The following is a 16884-nucleotide window of genomic DNA, read 5'->3' on the forward strand; positions in this document are numbered from 1 at the left end:
GCAAAGCTGCAATATCTATTGGTATCTATGAGGTAGTCTGAAATCCCCCTCCTATCTCATAGTAGGCTCAAGCAGTGGTTCTGACACTTCCCCATTCTTTACACTACAGCTCTGCACCATTAGAGCTATTTGAAATCTATCTATTTTCCGGCTACTGCTCTATTCCTTCCTCCATGCTTTACATTGCAGCAGGGCGGACACATACAGCAGAGGACAGGGGCGCAAGGTCAGTGGAGCCCTGGTTTTGCCATCGTTAATCATACAGCACTCCCTTATGTTTGTTAAAAATAATCAAAGTAGAATATAATCTGCTGCTATGACGGTTGTCGGGTTTAGGATCCCCATTTTCAAATACCCTTTTAGTACATTTTAGGTTAATATATGGAGATCTTCATTTCAGGACCCCTATCAATTAACTAGGGTGAAGAGTGACTACAAAGAGCGTCTCTGACTTTGGAGGACTCAGCATGATCATGTGGCGCATGGACAGTCTGTGTAATTCTTCATTTTCCCCTGTGGGGGCGCTGCTTGCTGCTTAGTTCTCAGGTAGATTACAGCTGATTGTTGGGGATCTCAGTAGAAGAACACTCTGTGATCAGTTCATAGTCAAGTTTTATCTAAAAAAAAATGGCATTTTCGAAATTGGACAACCCCTTCAAGACAAAGTCAAGCAATGGTGTCATCCATTTGAGTTGCTGAACTTTTCATACGAAGATTGCAACTTGCACTAAAAAAATCCAACAAAAGCCTAAAAGGCAAAGACTCTGCAAGGACTTCAAAAGTGGATCCAGCCGTTTGGTTCCAGAATCAAAGAAAAGAGGCTTGAATTTCCGCTTTCGACAGTTGTTGACTCGGCTCATAATAGTCGATATGTATGGTCACATGAAGACCCTATAAAGAGGCCAGAAGGGGATGTTGGTGGTCATCGTATCCAGATGGTCTCTCCCTGACCTCAATAACCTTATAATCTTGATAATTGTATGTCTCTCAACATCATGACTACCCAACCGACTTCTGAGAGACTTGCCAACTCGATATTAGATGACTAGTGCTTGGATTGTCGGGTCCAGATCAATGTTTCTCAACTCCGGCGCTCACCACCATGTTTTAAGGAGAGCGCATTGGTGACAATTATGGAGGCATTAAATTACCTCTACAATATTTAAAAAAGACCTGGTGGAGGAACCCGAGAACTTAAGCTGAACTTTAGGTCTGGAGCTGAACTTTTAGTCTGGAGCTGAACTTTTGGTCTAGAGCTGAACTTTTCGTCTGGAGCTGAACTTTTGGTCTGGAGCTGAACTTTTGGTCTAGAGCTGAACTTTTGGTCTGGAGCTGGACTTTTGGTCTGGAGCTGAACTTTTGGTCTAGAGCTGAACTTTTCATCTGGAGCTGAACTTTTGGTCTGGAGCTGAACTTTTGGTCTAGAGCTGAACTTTTGGTCTGGAGCTGGACTTTTGGTCTGGAGCTGAAGTTTTGGTCTAGAGCTGAACTTTTGGTCTGGAGCTGGACTTTTGGTCTGGAGCTGAACTTTTGGTCTGGAGCTGAACTTTTGGTCTGGAGCTGAACTTTTGGTCTAGAGCTGAACTTTTGGTCTGGAGCTGAACTTTTGGTCTAGAGCTGAACTTTTGGTCTAGAGCTGAACTTTTGGTCTAGAGCCTCGAATGTTTGTTGACCCTTCCCTGCAGACACAGCCATCATTCATTCCCTGCCCATTGTGTTGGTCTTGGGAAAGCAAATGTCTGAGTTGATTAGTCAGTGGATCCCGGAGACATCCCTTTCTTGGTAAGACAGAATACTGTAAATGTGACTGTGGACACGTGATCCGTAAAGTGTTTACTACTCATCCCCCGTGGTTATTACACAATAGGGTATAACTATGTCAGTCCCCACGACTGGATCATAAGAGTGTGTCACACACAATGTCATTATAGTCATTAGAGAAGTAATTAACCAGAACATTATGTAAAACTATGAGGTGTGGCCCAAAGAAGACGTCCAAAACCATTATATAATATCTTTATTACAGTGCACCAATATATCACATACAATATTAATGTCCTATGACTTATACGCACAGTGATGAGGCTATAGGGGGGCAGAGTTTCTAGTTGCCCCTGGGCTCTGATGCCTGAAAGGGTTCAAATCACCATCACCTACACAACAGGGGCACTAGGATCCAGGATCTTCAAGCTCCGCCTCCAAAGTCATTAAAAAAACTGCTATATGATTTAATTTACATAATGTAATAATTTTAATGATAAATGAAAGAGATTGTCCAGGACTGGAAAAACGTGGCTGCTGTCTTTCCAAGACTGCCAGACTGTCGTCTGGAAATTTCTACTTTAGTTTGGGAGTGTTTTCAGGAGCAGATGGGGGGGGGGGGGGGAGGAGACAACAGGGAAGATGCAGTTGGGTGACTGGGTGACCCAAATCAGTTCTTCATGGTCTATGGACAGTGCTGTAAAATCATTACCGGTAATGGAGAACAACGGACAAGAACCTTATAAATCTGCCGCAGAAGGGCGATAAGTTAGTGACGATCTCACCTGATCCCTCTAGATTGTTCTATATATACAAGGCCTTGGTTATAACGTCAGTAGGTTCTCGGGTGCAAGGATAAGAGTGGCTAATGTATGGCGGAGGTTTACCTAGGAGAAACAGTAAAAGGGGTCTCATCACAGACAAACCCAATGAGATCCTAAGCTCCCCCTAGTGGTGGCTGCAGGCAGACAGAATTTAATCATGTAACTCTATGTCTATGCAGAGGATTTGGAGCTCTGTCTCAGGAGCGCTCTAAAGATATATTAAAAAATTATTCAGCACAGAATGTTGGACTTAAAAATTAAATAAAACAGTGTTCAAGAGTGGACAATTACTTTAAGGATGGTGACTGTAGGACGGAAGGTCAGACCAGACCAGTCATCCAATGCAACACAAATGACGGTCACCCCAGGTAACCCATCTACTATTGCTCCTTTAGGGTATCAGAAAGGTCTTGCTGAAGTGACTCTATTGATAATAATGATATAATGGATGGGGGAGGGGGGACTTGCAGCTTATTTTCTTGGCAATATGTCGAAGAAACATTCCAGACACAGGAATCTTCCAAGAAACTGTCCCGGCTGCAGCTTCCTCTTCGGGGTTCTTGATACAAGAGTTTTGTCATCAGTGATCCCTGATTTTGATGCCAGGAACTTATCTATGATTCTTCTTTCTTCTTCATCTTCTCCTTCTAGAAACGTCTTATCATTTTCATCCATAACTGTGACGTGGTCCTCAGGAGAGGCTTCCTCTTCTGCTTGGTCGGCATAGTCGTCTTCCGGGTTTCTTGGCCGTTCCACGTATCCACTTTCTGGGAATCTTTTTGTCTTGTTAAAAAAAAGCAACAAAAGCAAAACAAATAAAATAAACTTCAGATAAAAAGTCAGAATTCTCCCCATAGAGGGCAATGAAATGGAATCTTTTTTTTTACCCGATTGGATACATATTGGTAATTAGCATTTGTCTGGTTTGACTCTTTTCTATGTTAATATTGATGGGTCTCCGGTGACACAATATAAAGGGGATCTCCATGTTTTTATTTTTAGGTCCAGGATTCTGTTCTGTTATTTCCTGAGACATTGGAGAACTTCCACTATAAAGACACTGCACAGCTTTGTATTGCTCCCCGTCAGTGCTGTCCTATTTCTTTATTATAACTGTTCTATTCATTTCATAATATATCATTATAGCGGTCGGAAGTCTCTAATTCTCTGATACAAAGCTCCAAATCCTCTGCATAGACATAGAGTTACATGATGCTGCAGACGCCACTAGGGGGAGTTCGGGAGGTTACTTACAGGAGTTTTCCCAGTACTGTAATATTGATGACTGGCCATCAATATGAGAATGGTAGCGGTCCGACCTCCAGCAACCCCACCGATGTGCTAATTGTTGGGGCAATGGCAAATCCCCTTTCAATGTCTACCAGGCACAGCGCTGAACATTTTTTAGTGGCTGTGTCTGGCAATGCCGCTTAGTCCCATTCACGTGAAAGAGACTGAACTGCAGTGAGCTGCAGTACCAGGCATCACCACTACCAAATGTACGGTGCTGTGGTAAGCAATAAAAGAGGTGATGGTGAGGCCCCTTCAGTCAGCAGATTAGTGGGAATGCAAAACATCAGACTCCTACTAATCTGATATTAATAACCTATTCTATTGATGAAAGACATCAATATTACAGCCCCGGAAAACCCTTTTAGACAGATTTATTATCAAGGTCAATGAGAGCTGTATATATATATCTGTATGTAGTGTGCTCCCCTAGGGGTGGCTGCATGCAGCAGGATAACATAATGTAACTATATAGGAGCTGTATACTTCTGTATTAAGTGAGCTCCCCCTAGTGGTGACTGCAGGCAGCAGAATGTTATCATGTAACTATATAGGAGCTGTATATATCTGTATGTAGTGACCTCCCCCTAGTGGTGTCTGCAGGCAGCAGAATGTTATCATGTATCTCTATGGGAGCTGTATATATCTGTATGTAGTGAGCTCCCCCTAGTGATGGCTGCAGGCAGTAGAATCTTATCATGTAACTCTATGGGAGCTGTATATATCTGTATGTAGTGAGCTAACCCTAGTGGTGGCTGCAGGCTGCAGAATGTTATGACGTAACTATATAGGAGCTGTATATATCTCTATGTAGTGAGCTCCCCCTAGTGGTGACTGCAGGGAGTGGAATCTTATCATGTAACTCTATGGGAGCTGTATATATCTGTACGTAGTGAGCACCTCCTTGTGGTGACTACAGACAGCAGAATGTTATCATGTAACTCTATGGGAGCTGTATATATCTGTATGTAGTGAGCTCCCTCTAGTGGTGACTGCAGGCAGTAGAATCTTATAATGTAACTCTATGGGAGCTGTATATATCTCTGTATGTAGTGTGCTCCCCTAGTGGGGGCTGCAGGCAGCAGGATGTTATCATGTAACTCTATGGGAGCTGTATATATCTGTATGTAGTGAGCTCCCCCTAGTGGTGGCTGCAGGTAGCAGAATGTTATCATGTAACTATGGGAGCTGTATATATATCTCTATGTAGTGAGCGCCCCCTAGTGGTGGCTTCAGGCAGCAGAATGTTATCATGTAAGTATATAGGAGCTGTATATATCTGTATGTAGTGAGCTCCTCCTAGTGGTGACTGCAGGCAGTAGAATGTTATCATGTAACTCTACGGGAGCTGTATATATATATATATATATATATATATACATATATATATATATATATATATATATATATATATATATATATATATATATATATATATATATATAGCAATAGAAAGCAGCAGCACTCACTAGAAACAAATGTGTGGGTGCCAAGCAAGTCGTCCAGATCCAAGGACAAGGCAGTATATAAAAATAGAAATCTTGCAGCACTCCAAAAGTGTGAAAAATAAGTGGTTTATTCAGCCAACAAACAGCGACGTTTCTGTCCTACAATAGGACCTTTATCAAGCATGGTGACATACTGAGTGATAACGGTTTATAAAGAGCAAAAGAGCATTTACATAATTCATCTCATTAAAATACAAATAAAGTGCAAAGTGACAGAATTACAGAGCATTGTGTATATGGATGGTATCAAGTACAATCAAAATATTGATACATAAAGTGCACGTGCAGATACATATAAAATAAACAACATTATCGCATAATAAACATGCAATAATACATGATTACAACATAATCAAATATTCAACAGTTGTGTCAGAACTAGTCACATTAGTTCCCCTCACCAATCAGAGCTTCAGGACCTTCATCATCCAAATTGCGTACAGGCTATGTGTATAACAGCACTCAGTACACAGAGCATGGTATTGTAAGATATGTGGGTGTGTGTATATAAGTTGCCGACATCCGGTTAGAGGACCGGAAGTTTTTACGTCGCTATGCAACAGGATGCTTCAGGAGCGCAGTGATGACAACGCATTCACCGCCCCGAGCACCTCCCTCGCAAAGCGTTCACCGTTGTCAAGCAACCATCAATCACAAAGCACTGTATGATTAAAGAGATACATGTTGTAACGTAGTTACCGCTGGTATCGTATATAGTCCCAATCAGGTAAAAGATCAAAACTTGATCTAAAAATAAGCTCGTGGAGACAGTCAGTATTATTATAGCAATGTTTATAATGATTCATATATGTTGGCGGATACAGAGCACCCAAAGGTCCACACGCGGGTATACTAGATCCCTGTCCACACTTCCGTGGTCAAGAGGGAACTAGTACCCAGGAACTCTAGGATCCAACCAAACACAAAGTAATGTGTATGGGGAATCCCAGCAGATCACAAACGTGTAACGGACCTATGTTCGTCGATGCAATGCCATGTCCGCAAAAGCGATATCGAAAAAATATATATATATGCCTGGGTATTTAACCCCATCTTATCTACTGACTATCACCATACGAGACAAGAAATAAGCAATGTATATAGAGAATTATCTTTATTATATGGGCTGGGACTAGATCTAACACCAGCAATCAATTTTTGCAAATACAACTGGATCAATGATGATGAGAGAATGGTCCCGAAGTTCCGTTGGAATCTAGAATAATACAAAATAAATATGTTAATAACAAGGAAAAAAATACTGATAAAGCATAATATAATAAAATCATGTCACCAAAAAAGATGACCAATGAGGATCATATACGGGAGTACATGGAGGAGAGGGGGAGACAAGACGTTACACAGTAATCCTATCCACATTAAATTCTACATTGAGTCCGTTAGGTCTCAACGTATTCAATAAGAATATCCATTTCAGTTCCCTCTTATGCAAAGCCATATGTCTATCACCACCATTGTGTAATGGTGGAATATGGTCAAGGATCATAAATTTTAGGTCTCTCTCAGTATGTCCTTTCTCAGCAAAATGTTTTGCAACAGGTAGATCTAGTTTTTTCTTCCTAATTGAAAATCTGTGATTATTTAGGCAAGTTTTAAACGTGCAGGTAGTTTCCCCCATATATATATTAATTGACAAGGGAAACCATAACGCATAGACAACCCAATCAGAATCACAGGTAAATGTGTGTCTGATATCATAGTTTCTCCCAGTTTGAGGGTGTATAAAGACATTACCTCTGCACATATATGTACAGTTTACACAATGATAGCAAGGAAAATTGCCCAATTTCAGTGGTTGTAATAAAGGCTGTGAAGCATTTTTACATTCTTTGACTTTTGTTTTAACCAGTCTATCTCTAAAGTTTTGTGTACGTCTATATGACATCAATGGTCCATTGTTTAGTTCCTCAATGTGTTCATAACTCCCTTTCAAAATAGGCCAGTGTTTATTCATTATCCTAGAGATGTCCCCACTTAATTCATTATATGTGGAGATAAAAGGGATTCTTTTGGGTCTATGTTGTTTAGAGGTTTCGAATAGTTTCTCTCTCGGTATATCACAAATTTTGTCTCTATGTCTTGAAATTAATGATCTAGGATATCCTCTCTCCAAAAAATTGGAGGTCATGATATCCAAAGACCTAGATAGATCATCATGATCATCTGTGATCCTCTTTACCCTGATCATCTGGCTGTAAGGTAATGATTTTATCATATTTTTAGGGTGACAGCTTTCATATCTCAAGAGTGTATTGCGATCAGTATCCTTCACGTGTAATTTAGTTTTCAGAGTGTTATCGATGGCCATCACTGTAACATCCAAGAATTGAATGGATTCTGAGGAATATACCATAGTGAATTGAATATCAGTATCCAAAGAGTTGAGAAATTGATAACTCTTTTAATGAAGTTTCTGTATCAGTCCAGATGAGGAAGATGTCATCTATGTATCGCCACCACCTCAAAACCCATTGGAAGTGGTGGGACACACAGATAGACATCTCCTCCATCATGTCCATAAAAATGTTGGCATAGGTCGGAGCCATGTTGGACCCCATGGCTGTTCCTTTAAGTTGAATGTAATATTTGTCATTAAACAAAAAATAGTTGGATGTCAAAATTAGCTCAACAAGTGCCATGATAAACTCACAAGATGTGGCATCCTAGTCAGAGCCAGATAACTTGCATCTCACAGCGTCTAGCCCTTTACTATGATTAATTGAAGTGTACAGTGATGTAACATCGAAAGAAACCAATAGTGAACCTACCGGTAGGGTAATCATCCTCAGTTTTTGCAAAAAATCTGAGGTGTCTCTTACATACGATTTAGCACTGATCCCAAAATCTCTCAGAACTTTATCAACAAAAATAGAGATATTATTCAACAATGACCCTCTGCCAGACACTATGGGGCGGCCAGGTGGATTTGACAGATTTTTATGTATCTTGGGTAACAAATATAAACAGGGGGTAGTTGGATGTTCTATTATTAAGAATTTTTTCAAATGTTGATCTATAGTACCCTCTTCCATTGCATGAGTGATTAATAATCCAATTTTCTTTTCAATGTCATATCTAGGATCTCCCTTTAACAACCTATAGGTGTTAGTATCAAGTAACTGTCTATTGCATTCATTAATGTACATAATTGTATCCATAACCACGATCGCACCCCCTTTATCAGCGGGTTTGATCGTGAGATCGTGGTTATGGATAAGTTCTTCAAGAGCTATGATCTCAGAAGAGGTCATGTTAGGATGTTTAAAAAATTCATTATTCGTCTGCGTTTTTAATATATTTAGGTCTTTTTGAACCAACTCTCTAAATGTCTCAATAGCATGTGACATAATCGGGGGTTGGAACGAACTTTTATTATAAAGTCCTACTTTACCCAGAGATAATTTAGGAAGAGTGTCATGCTCCACCACTTCACTAGATTGTATATTAAACCAGACTTTCAATTTGATAGCTCTAATGAACTTATACAGATCTAACTCCAATTGGAACCAATCAGTATGTTGATTGGGGCAAAACGAAAGACCTTTTGACAGGGTCTGTAATTGTATATCAGACAGATTATGAGTAGAGATATTTACCACTGTTTGGATAGTATTTTCCTGTTGCTGTTGTTCGGTGGTCTTTGTCCTCTGTATTGTGCTTGTTTCTGGAGGCGGGTTCTTCCTCCCTCTATTTCTCCTGCGTCCTGCTCGTCTGGTGATTTTCCTTTTGTAGTGTCCAGTATATTCAACTCTAAAAAATCATCCTGTTCACTTCGTTGTGCGTTTTTCCGGACTGGACCCTGTGTGCGTGTGTCCCTGTTGAACACTTGAACTCTTGGTTGTTTATCTCGTCTAGATGATACATTTGTATAATCAAGGATATTATCCCAAGTATACACGCGACCCGTTTGGTAATCTGATTGATCGCGGTGCCATTTCCTCTTTTTTGTTTCTTCAATCTCGGTTCTCACTTTACCCAGGGTAGTATGTAATTTCTCCATATGCATATTGAAGTCATCCGTAGAGATGAGGGTCTTTAATGTGTCTTCCAGTTTAATGGTCTTGATCTTGAGTGCAGCTAAATCTCTTTGTAAAAAGTCCATATTAAGTAATATAGTATCAAGCGCATATTTACTTGCCAATTGCTCATATTTGTTGCGGAACTCCTCATGCTGCATGTGCATCGTTGGTTTAAGTTGAGATCTCATGCCGCGGGGAACCATCCTGTTCCTGTAATATTGGCCCAACGTGAGTAAGTGAAGCTCGATATTGATTAGACGTTTAGATTCAAACTCTAGGTTCCGTTTGATGTCCGGTGTGGAAGGAACACTAAGAAACGAAATATCACCCTCCGCTCCATTTAAAATTCTCGCAATGTCCTCATCAGAAAAAATTGCATTATTGGCTGTAGATATACCAACAGGTAGTTTGACCTGCTCCATGTAGCAATGTGATCAAAAATAATCAACGTGGTGAGGGGAACTAATGTGACTAGTTCTGACACAACTGTTGAATATTTGATTATGTTGTAATCATGTATTATTGCATGTTTATTATGCGATAATGTTGTTTATTTTATATGTATCTGCACGTGCACTTTATGTATCAATATTTTGATTGTACTTGATACCATCCATATACACAATGCTCTGTAATTCTGTCACTTTGCACTTTATTTGTATTTTAATGAGATGAATTATGTAAATGCTCTTTTGCTCTTTATAAACCGTTATCACTCAGTATGTCACCATGCTTGATAAAGGTCCTATTGTAGGACAGAAACGTCGCTGTTTGTTGGCTGAATAAACCACTTATTTTTCACACTTTTGGAGTGCTGCAAGATTTCTATTTTTATATACTGCCTTGTCCTTGGATCTGGACGACTTGCTTGGCACCCACACATTTGTTTCTAGTGAGTGCTGCTGCTTTCTATTGCTATATATATATATATATACAGCTCCCGTAGAGTTACATGATAACATTCTACTGCCTGCAGTCACCACTAGGGGGAGCTCACTACATACAGATATATACAGCTCCTATATACTTACATGATAACATTCTGCTGCCTGAAGCCACCACTAGGGGGCGCTCACTACATAGAGATATATATACAGCTCCCATAGTTACATGATAACATTCTGCTACCTGCAGCCACCACTAGGGGGAGCTCACTACATACAGATATATACAGCTCCCATAGAGTTACATGATAACATCCTGCTGCCTGCAGCCCCCACATATATGTATGTATGTTGTGGGGTCCCCTAGTGGTGGCTGCAAGCAGCGGGATGTTATCATGTAGCTCTATGGTGGCTGCATATATCTGTAGTGAGATCGAACTAGTGGTGGCTGCAGGCAGCAGAATGTTATTGTGTAACTTTATGGGTCTCTTTATGTATGTATGTAGTGAGCTCCCTCCAGTGGTGGCTGCAGGTAGCAGAATGTTATCATGTAACACTATGGGAGCTGTAAATATCTGTATGTAGTGAGCTCTCCCTAGTGGTGGCTGCAGGCAGCAGATTGTTATCATGTAGCACTATGGGAGATGTAAATATCTGTATGTAGTGAGCTCCCCCTAGTGGTGGCTGTAGGCAGCAGATTGTTATCATGGGGAGCTCCTCCAAGTGGTGGCTGCAGGTAGCAGAATGTTATCATGTAACACTATGGGAGCTGTAAATATCTGTATGTAGTGAGCTCCCCCTAGTGGTGGCTGTAGGCAGCAGATTGTTATCATGTTGCTCTATGGGAGATGTATATACCTATATCTGGGGAGCTTCCCCTAGTGGTGGCTGCTGGTAGTGAGAATGTTATCATGTGACTCTATGGGAGCTGTATATATCTGTATGTAGTGAGCTCACCCTATTTGTGCACAGTGCAGTATTTGCTACTTTTTCATCTCTCTCTCCTCAGGGGTGGGGCTTCTGGTGGATATATTTAATAGCTACTTGATGGGAGGAGCTTGGCAGGGTCGCACTTGGAAGGGATTTCCTAGTACCTTGAAATCCTTTATAAGTCAATGATGAGACGTGAGAGTTCTATGGGTGCTAAACAAATCCTTATGCCATGAGCTTCACCTAGTGGTGACTGTAAGGGGACAGAACTTCATTTTTATTTTGCTATCTCCACCACAGGCATCAGTGCACTTAAAAAATCCCTATTCTCTACAGTGCATTAATGCGGTGCGGTCCTTTTGAGCAACAATTACCATGGTAACACAGATCAGAACTTACCCCCGCAGTTACAGCGGTGCAGGTGACCCACAAAGTCTTCTCCTGGTCATTGTTTGATGCGGTACAACTCTTCTCCACCTGGAGATATAGAAGACAGAACACAAGGTGTGAGTGTGTATATATATATATACTGTAATGACCCAGACACTGCTCAGGACAATGGTAGCAGAGATATGTTCAGGTCTTACCCCTTCAAATTTAAATTCACAATTTTCAATTGTTTGATTTTCAGATTTTTGACACACAGTTTCTTTAATGGTGAAATTTGCCTGTTTTTGCTCTTTGGGGCCCTGCAATGAAAAATAAAACAAAGTGATGAGATTTTATACATCCTCATCCTCATCCTCATCATCATCATCCTCATAATTATTATTATCATCATCATCATTATTATTATTATTATTATTATTATCATCATCATATAAATCACATGGCTTCTATCCAGGGGTCCATATTCTGCAGTTATTTTGCAGGTGATTCCAAGCAATCATTTATGGGGTTGTTTTATCAGGACAGACAATTTTCATTTTAAAAGCGGTCCGGCGATCAGTAGATCACTATGGATCTGGTAACAGAAGCCCCTGCAATCAGTCAGCCATACATTTCCCATGCAGTGGACTCTACAGGAAAGTAATATTACATGTCAGCCTTTTATATGAACGCCCGTCCATAGGACCAGCCTCAGGCGTGTGTGACTTGTACAGAGAACATCTATGGAAGATTACATTCAATAAGCCTTTAGGACCCAAATAGGCAGAACTCCAGGTTAGTTAGAATAATGTGGACTTTTGTTGCAACGTTTCGGTTCAGTGTTACAATATATCAAATATAAAGCTTTACATAAAAAAGCCTGACAATGGAAAACAGTCATTACAGGGATATTCATGCAGCACTCCCATATAAACGCCTATATCATCCTTAAATTGTAACCAGGCATGATCCTGGCGATCTCACCTCATATATCTGAGAAGCCGGGTCACCACGGCTATATACTGTATATATGTCACACATGTGATGAGACCAGAAGAAGATAATATCTACAGACCGTTATCTATGTAACAGAACTCTATGAGGTAAGTATAGTGCCTGCCACGGGTTGGCATATCTTAGCTATTCCGCCTGGCACACAGCACCCAAGACACAATCCCCGCCCGCCTTCCACCCCAGGTACTGCAATATATATAATGGTCATCACTAAAGGCATTTTCCAGAAATTAAAGGGCACAGTGGCCCCTTCTTTTTGGCTATTGGTGGAGGCCCCCGGGTAAGACCACAATGTTAATCCTTTTTAAAACATACCTAACTTTTCAGGTGACTTTTCAGAATAAGCTCTCACGCCTGTTTACATGAGGAATAACACTATTTCTGGCCATTATATGACTTGTATTCTGCAATATTTAGCAGTTTTCTCCTCTGCAGGCTCTAATTTTCAGTTGTCTCTGAGCTAGTGGGTGAAACCTAATTGCTATCATGTCTTCTATGCACTGAACACATAGAAGAGGAGATTCCTGCTCTCCTATCTCTATCTATCACATATATAGAAGCTACAGCAGCATGGAGGAGATTATACAGCAGAAATAAGCAGTGTAGCTGAGAATCCAGCACTGGGGTGAGATAGAAATCTTACCAGCAGTGTCTTTCTTAATCTCTTTGCGCCCTCCCCGTCCATAGACTTACATACAGCATATATTGTTGACTCAGTCTCCCTCTGCCCCCTCCTCATTTTTCCCCTCCCCTCTCCATGAACTTGTGTAGGCAGGAAGTTTATTAATACCCCCCCCCCACAATTTCTGCAGCCGGTCTATAACCAGGGACGGACAGTGCTTGACAACAGGGAGTAGGCAGCAGATTGCAGGAAGGGAGACACCTAGTGGCAGTAACTTTACACAGAATTTGCATGGATAAAAACACAACATTTTAACAGTAAGTGAATGACAAAGTTGATCTATATCAGTTCATATTATATCAGCAGGAGTTGTTTGAAAATGTAGTGTCTCTTACGCAGGATTCCTCTTTTCTGTTTGATCTGGGAGTTGTAGAGAACGTCCACAATCGTAGAAATGTTATTGCCACTTGTGTCCTCCTTAAAGATAATATTTATTTTACATTTCTTCATCGTACAGACACATATGACACAAGGTGCTCCCTCTGCTATGAATACCGACGCGTCATCAGTTCTAGCACATCCGTGAAATAGTCGCTCCCTAATCTGAGTTTCTGAACTAAATGAAGAATTTTACTTTTATCGAGCAGGAAGTGCGGATATTCCTGCTACATTTACTACTATGGCTGTGACATTATTGTAAGGTGAGGAGAGCAGATTGGCATCACCTGATACTTTATACTGTTATTTATATAGTGCCAACATACTCCAAAATGCTGTAGAGCTTCAAGTTACGCCTCTGTTGGTCCATATTTCAGAAGTGACACATCTTTATTTTATTGCGTGATTGACCCAATAAGTAACCAGACATCTTAAAGATGATCAGAAGATCGGTACTCACCACCTTGTAGTCATACTCCTCCTTGTAGAGCTTAAACACTACGTCTGAAAGTGATTCTCCATTGTAGAAACCAACGGCCTCGGCTATGAATTGCAAGGGGTTGGCATCAAGAAAGGTCAGAGGTTTGGAATTGACCATGGAGGCCAACACCAATACGAGAAGAACCTTAAAGCAATTCTCCATGCTGCGTCTCTCCTCGGCCCCGTGAAGGTATCTGCGGTCAGCTTTCTGGAAGCTACAGAGTATTTTTCCTGCGCTAAGCTGCCATCAGCACACGATTGGCACAAACAAGATCAGGTTCTTTTCAGAGTTACCTGACCGAGACCTGGTGTCAGAAATAAACAAAGAATTCCAGCAAACAGATTAAGAAAACAGATTTATCCATCACATTATTGTCCTTGGCAAAATGGCCAAATATTTGATCTGAATGGAAGACCAAGAAAGTTTTCGTTGCGAGGGAGCACAGGTGTCCAATGAGTAACGGTTTTGGAACAATGTCAAAAAATGAAGATTCGGTTTCAAGGAGTAACTCCATTCCCAAGAGAAATTACCGCCAGTTGTTCTTGAATTACTCCACGTTACATATGACGAAACCTTTAAGAAACACCATTATATAGGTGGAATATTGAATGTCTCCCACATCAGGCCTCAGTATTGAACAAAGATTTTATATTATTTTTTCTTTTTTTCGTATGTTCAATGTCACCCCCAAGAGGGTAATTTTTAGTTGCCAAGAGGAGGGAAAATGAATTAACAACTGCCAAAGACACAAGACATTATACTGTGCTCCTCCTTCTAGACCTGTCCTCTGCCTTCTACATTACTCTGTGCTCCTCCTTCTAGACCTGTCCTCTACCTTCTACATTACTCTGTGCTCCTCCTTCTAGACCTGTCCTCTACCTTCTACATTACTCTGTGCTCCTCCTTCTAGATCTGTCCTCTGCCCTCTACAGTACTCTGTCCTACTTCTTCTAGGCCTGTACTCTGCCTTCTACTGTACTCTGTGCTCCTCCTTCTAGACCTGTCCTCTGCCTTCTACTGTACTCTGTGCTCCTCCTTCTAGACCTGTCCTCTGCCCTCTGCATTATGCTGTGCTCCCCCTTCTAGACCTGTCCTCTACCTTCTACATTACTCTGTGGTCCTCCTTCTAGACCTGTCCTCTGCCTTCTACAGTACTCTGTCCTACTCCTTCTAGACCTGTCCTCTGCCTTCTACATTACTCTGTGCTCCTCCTTCTAGACCTGTTGTAATGACGGGGTAGGGAGACACACAGGTGAGCCCTAATCTACCCGCCACTCAGTCCCTGCCTACTTGCACGGCCCATCCTAGGCAACGGCGTACAACTGGGCGACGGTCCCTACGTTCAATATGTGTACGACAGACAAACAAACAAGGGTACACAGAAGCTAAGGGAAATGGGGCAGTTGCCCACGGCAACACCGTGAGCAACAGGAGTAGTGAACGAGCCGAGTCAAACCAGGAGTGTACGAGGTACCAAACGCAGAGCAGGAGCGTAGTCCGTAAAGCCAGGGTCAAAATGAAGCAAGGTCAATAATAATAGCAGGAGCAGTAGGAAACAGGAAAGAATCCCAGGCAAAGACAAGCAGGAAATTAAGGTATAAATAGGCCGAGGGCGGGAGCTAGAACCGTCTGGCCAGGCTGTGATAGGTTCTCCCACTCCTGAGCCTACCAGCCTGAGTGGTAGCAGATCGAGTCACTCTATCAGACCTAGGAGCAGGTGCAGACTGATTAACCACGGGCATCGACACAGAAGCTGTGTCTGGCAGATCCTTTACACCTGTACTCTGCCTTCTACATTACTCTGTGCTCCTCCTTCTAGACCTTTCCTTTGCCTTCTACTTTGCTCTGTGCTCCTCCTTCTGGACATATCCTCTGCCTTCTACATTACTCTGTCCCCCTCCTTCTATACCTGTCCTTTGCCCTCTACATTACTCTGTGCTCCTCCTCCTATACCTGTCCTCTGCTTCTACATTACACTGTGCTCCTTCTTCTAGACCTGTCCTCCGCCTTCTACAGTATTCTGTGCTCCTCCTTCTAGACCTTTCCTCCGCTTTCTATATTACTCTGTACTCATCCTTCAAGACCTGACCTCCGGCTTCTTCATTACTCTGTACTCATCCTTCTAGACCTGTCCTCCGCCTTCTACATTACTCTGTGCTCTTCCTTCAAGACCTGTCACTGCCTCCTACATTACTCTGTGCTGCTCTTTCTAGTTGTGACCTCCGCCTTCTACATTACTCTGTGCTCCTCCTTCTAGACTTATCCTGTGCCTTCTACATTATTCTGTGCTCCTCCTTCTAGACCTGTTCTCCAGCACCTACATTAATCTGTGCTCCTTCTCCTAGACCTGTCCTCCGCCTTCTACATTACTCTGTGCTCCTCCTTCTAGACCTGTTCTCCAGCACCTACATTAATCTGTGCTCCTCCTCCTAGACCTGTCCTCTGCCTTCTACATTACTCTGTGCTCCTCCTTGTAGACCTGTTCTCCACCTTCTACATTACTCTGTGCTCCTCCTTCTAGACCTGTCCTCCGCCTTCTACATTACACTGTGCTCCTCCTTCTAGACCTGTCCTGTACCGTCTACATTACTCTGTGCTTCTCCTTCTAGACCTGTCCTCCGCCTTCTACATTACCCTGTGCTTCCTCTTCTAGACCTGTCCTCTGCATTCTACATTACTCTTTGCTCCTCCTTCTATACCTGCCATCCACCTTCTAGATTATT

The 16884-nt window shown here is 41.7% G+C and overlaps 1 protein-coding gene across 1 annotated transcript; it reads right to left on the minus strand.

Moving 5' to 3' along the window:
- Nucleotides 1-3042: 3042 nt before the first annotated feature.
- LOC142653097 (lutzicidin-like) lies at nucleotides 3043-14323 on the minus strand. The gene is made up of 5 exons (XM_075828805.1): nucleotides 14141-14323; nucleotides 11825-11926; nucleotides 11637-11714; nucleotides 3196-3368; nucleotides 3043-3132 (listed from the first exon to the last, which is right to left on the minus strand). The coding sequence occupies exons 1-5, from the start codon at nucleotides 14321-14323 to the stop codon at nucleotides 3057-3059; spliced, it is 612 nt and encodes a 203-aa protein (XP_075684920.1). The 3' UTR covers nucleotides 3043-3056.
- Nucleotides 14324-16884: the final 2561 nt, after the last annotated feature.

This window comes from Rhinoderma darwinii, chromosome 5, assembly GCF_050947455.1.
Source record: "Rhinoderma darwinii isolate aRhiDar2 chromosome 5, aRhiDar2.hap1, whole genome shotgun sequence".
NCBI classification, from domain to species: domain Eukaryota; kingdom Metazoa; phylum Chordata; class Amphibia; order Anura; family Rhinodermatidae; genus Rhinoderma; species Rhinoderma darwinii.

What these genes read in the sequence shown, in the direction of transcription:
- LOC142653097 (XM_075828805.1), bottom strand. Translation starts at nt 14,323, where the DNA reads ATGGAGAATTGCTTTAAGGTTCTTCTCGTATTGGTGTTGGCCTCCATG. An exon ending in GTGAATTTAAATTTGAAGGG is followed by an intron (nt 11,715 to 11,824) that starts GTAAGACCTGAA and finishes CTATATCTCCAG; the next exon opens with GTGGAGAAGAGTTGTACCGC. An exon ending in GCACCGCTGTAACTGCGGGG is followed by an intron (nt 3,369 to 11,636) that starts GTAAGTTCTGAT and finishes TTTTTTAACAAG; the next exon opens with ACAAAAAGATTCCCAGAAAG.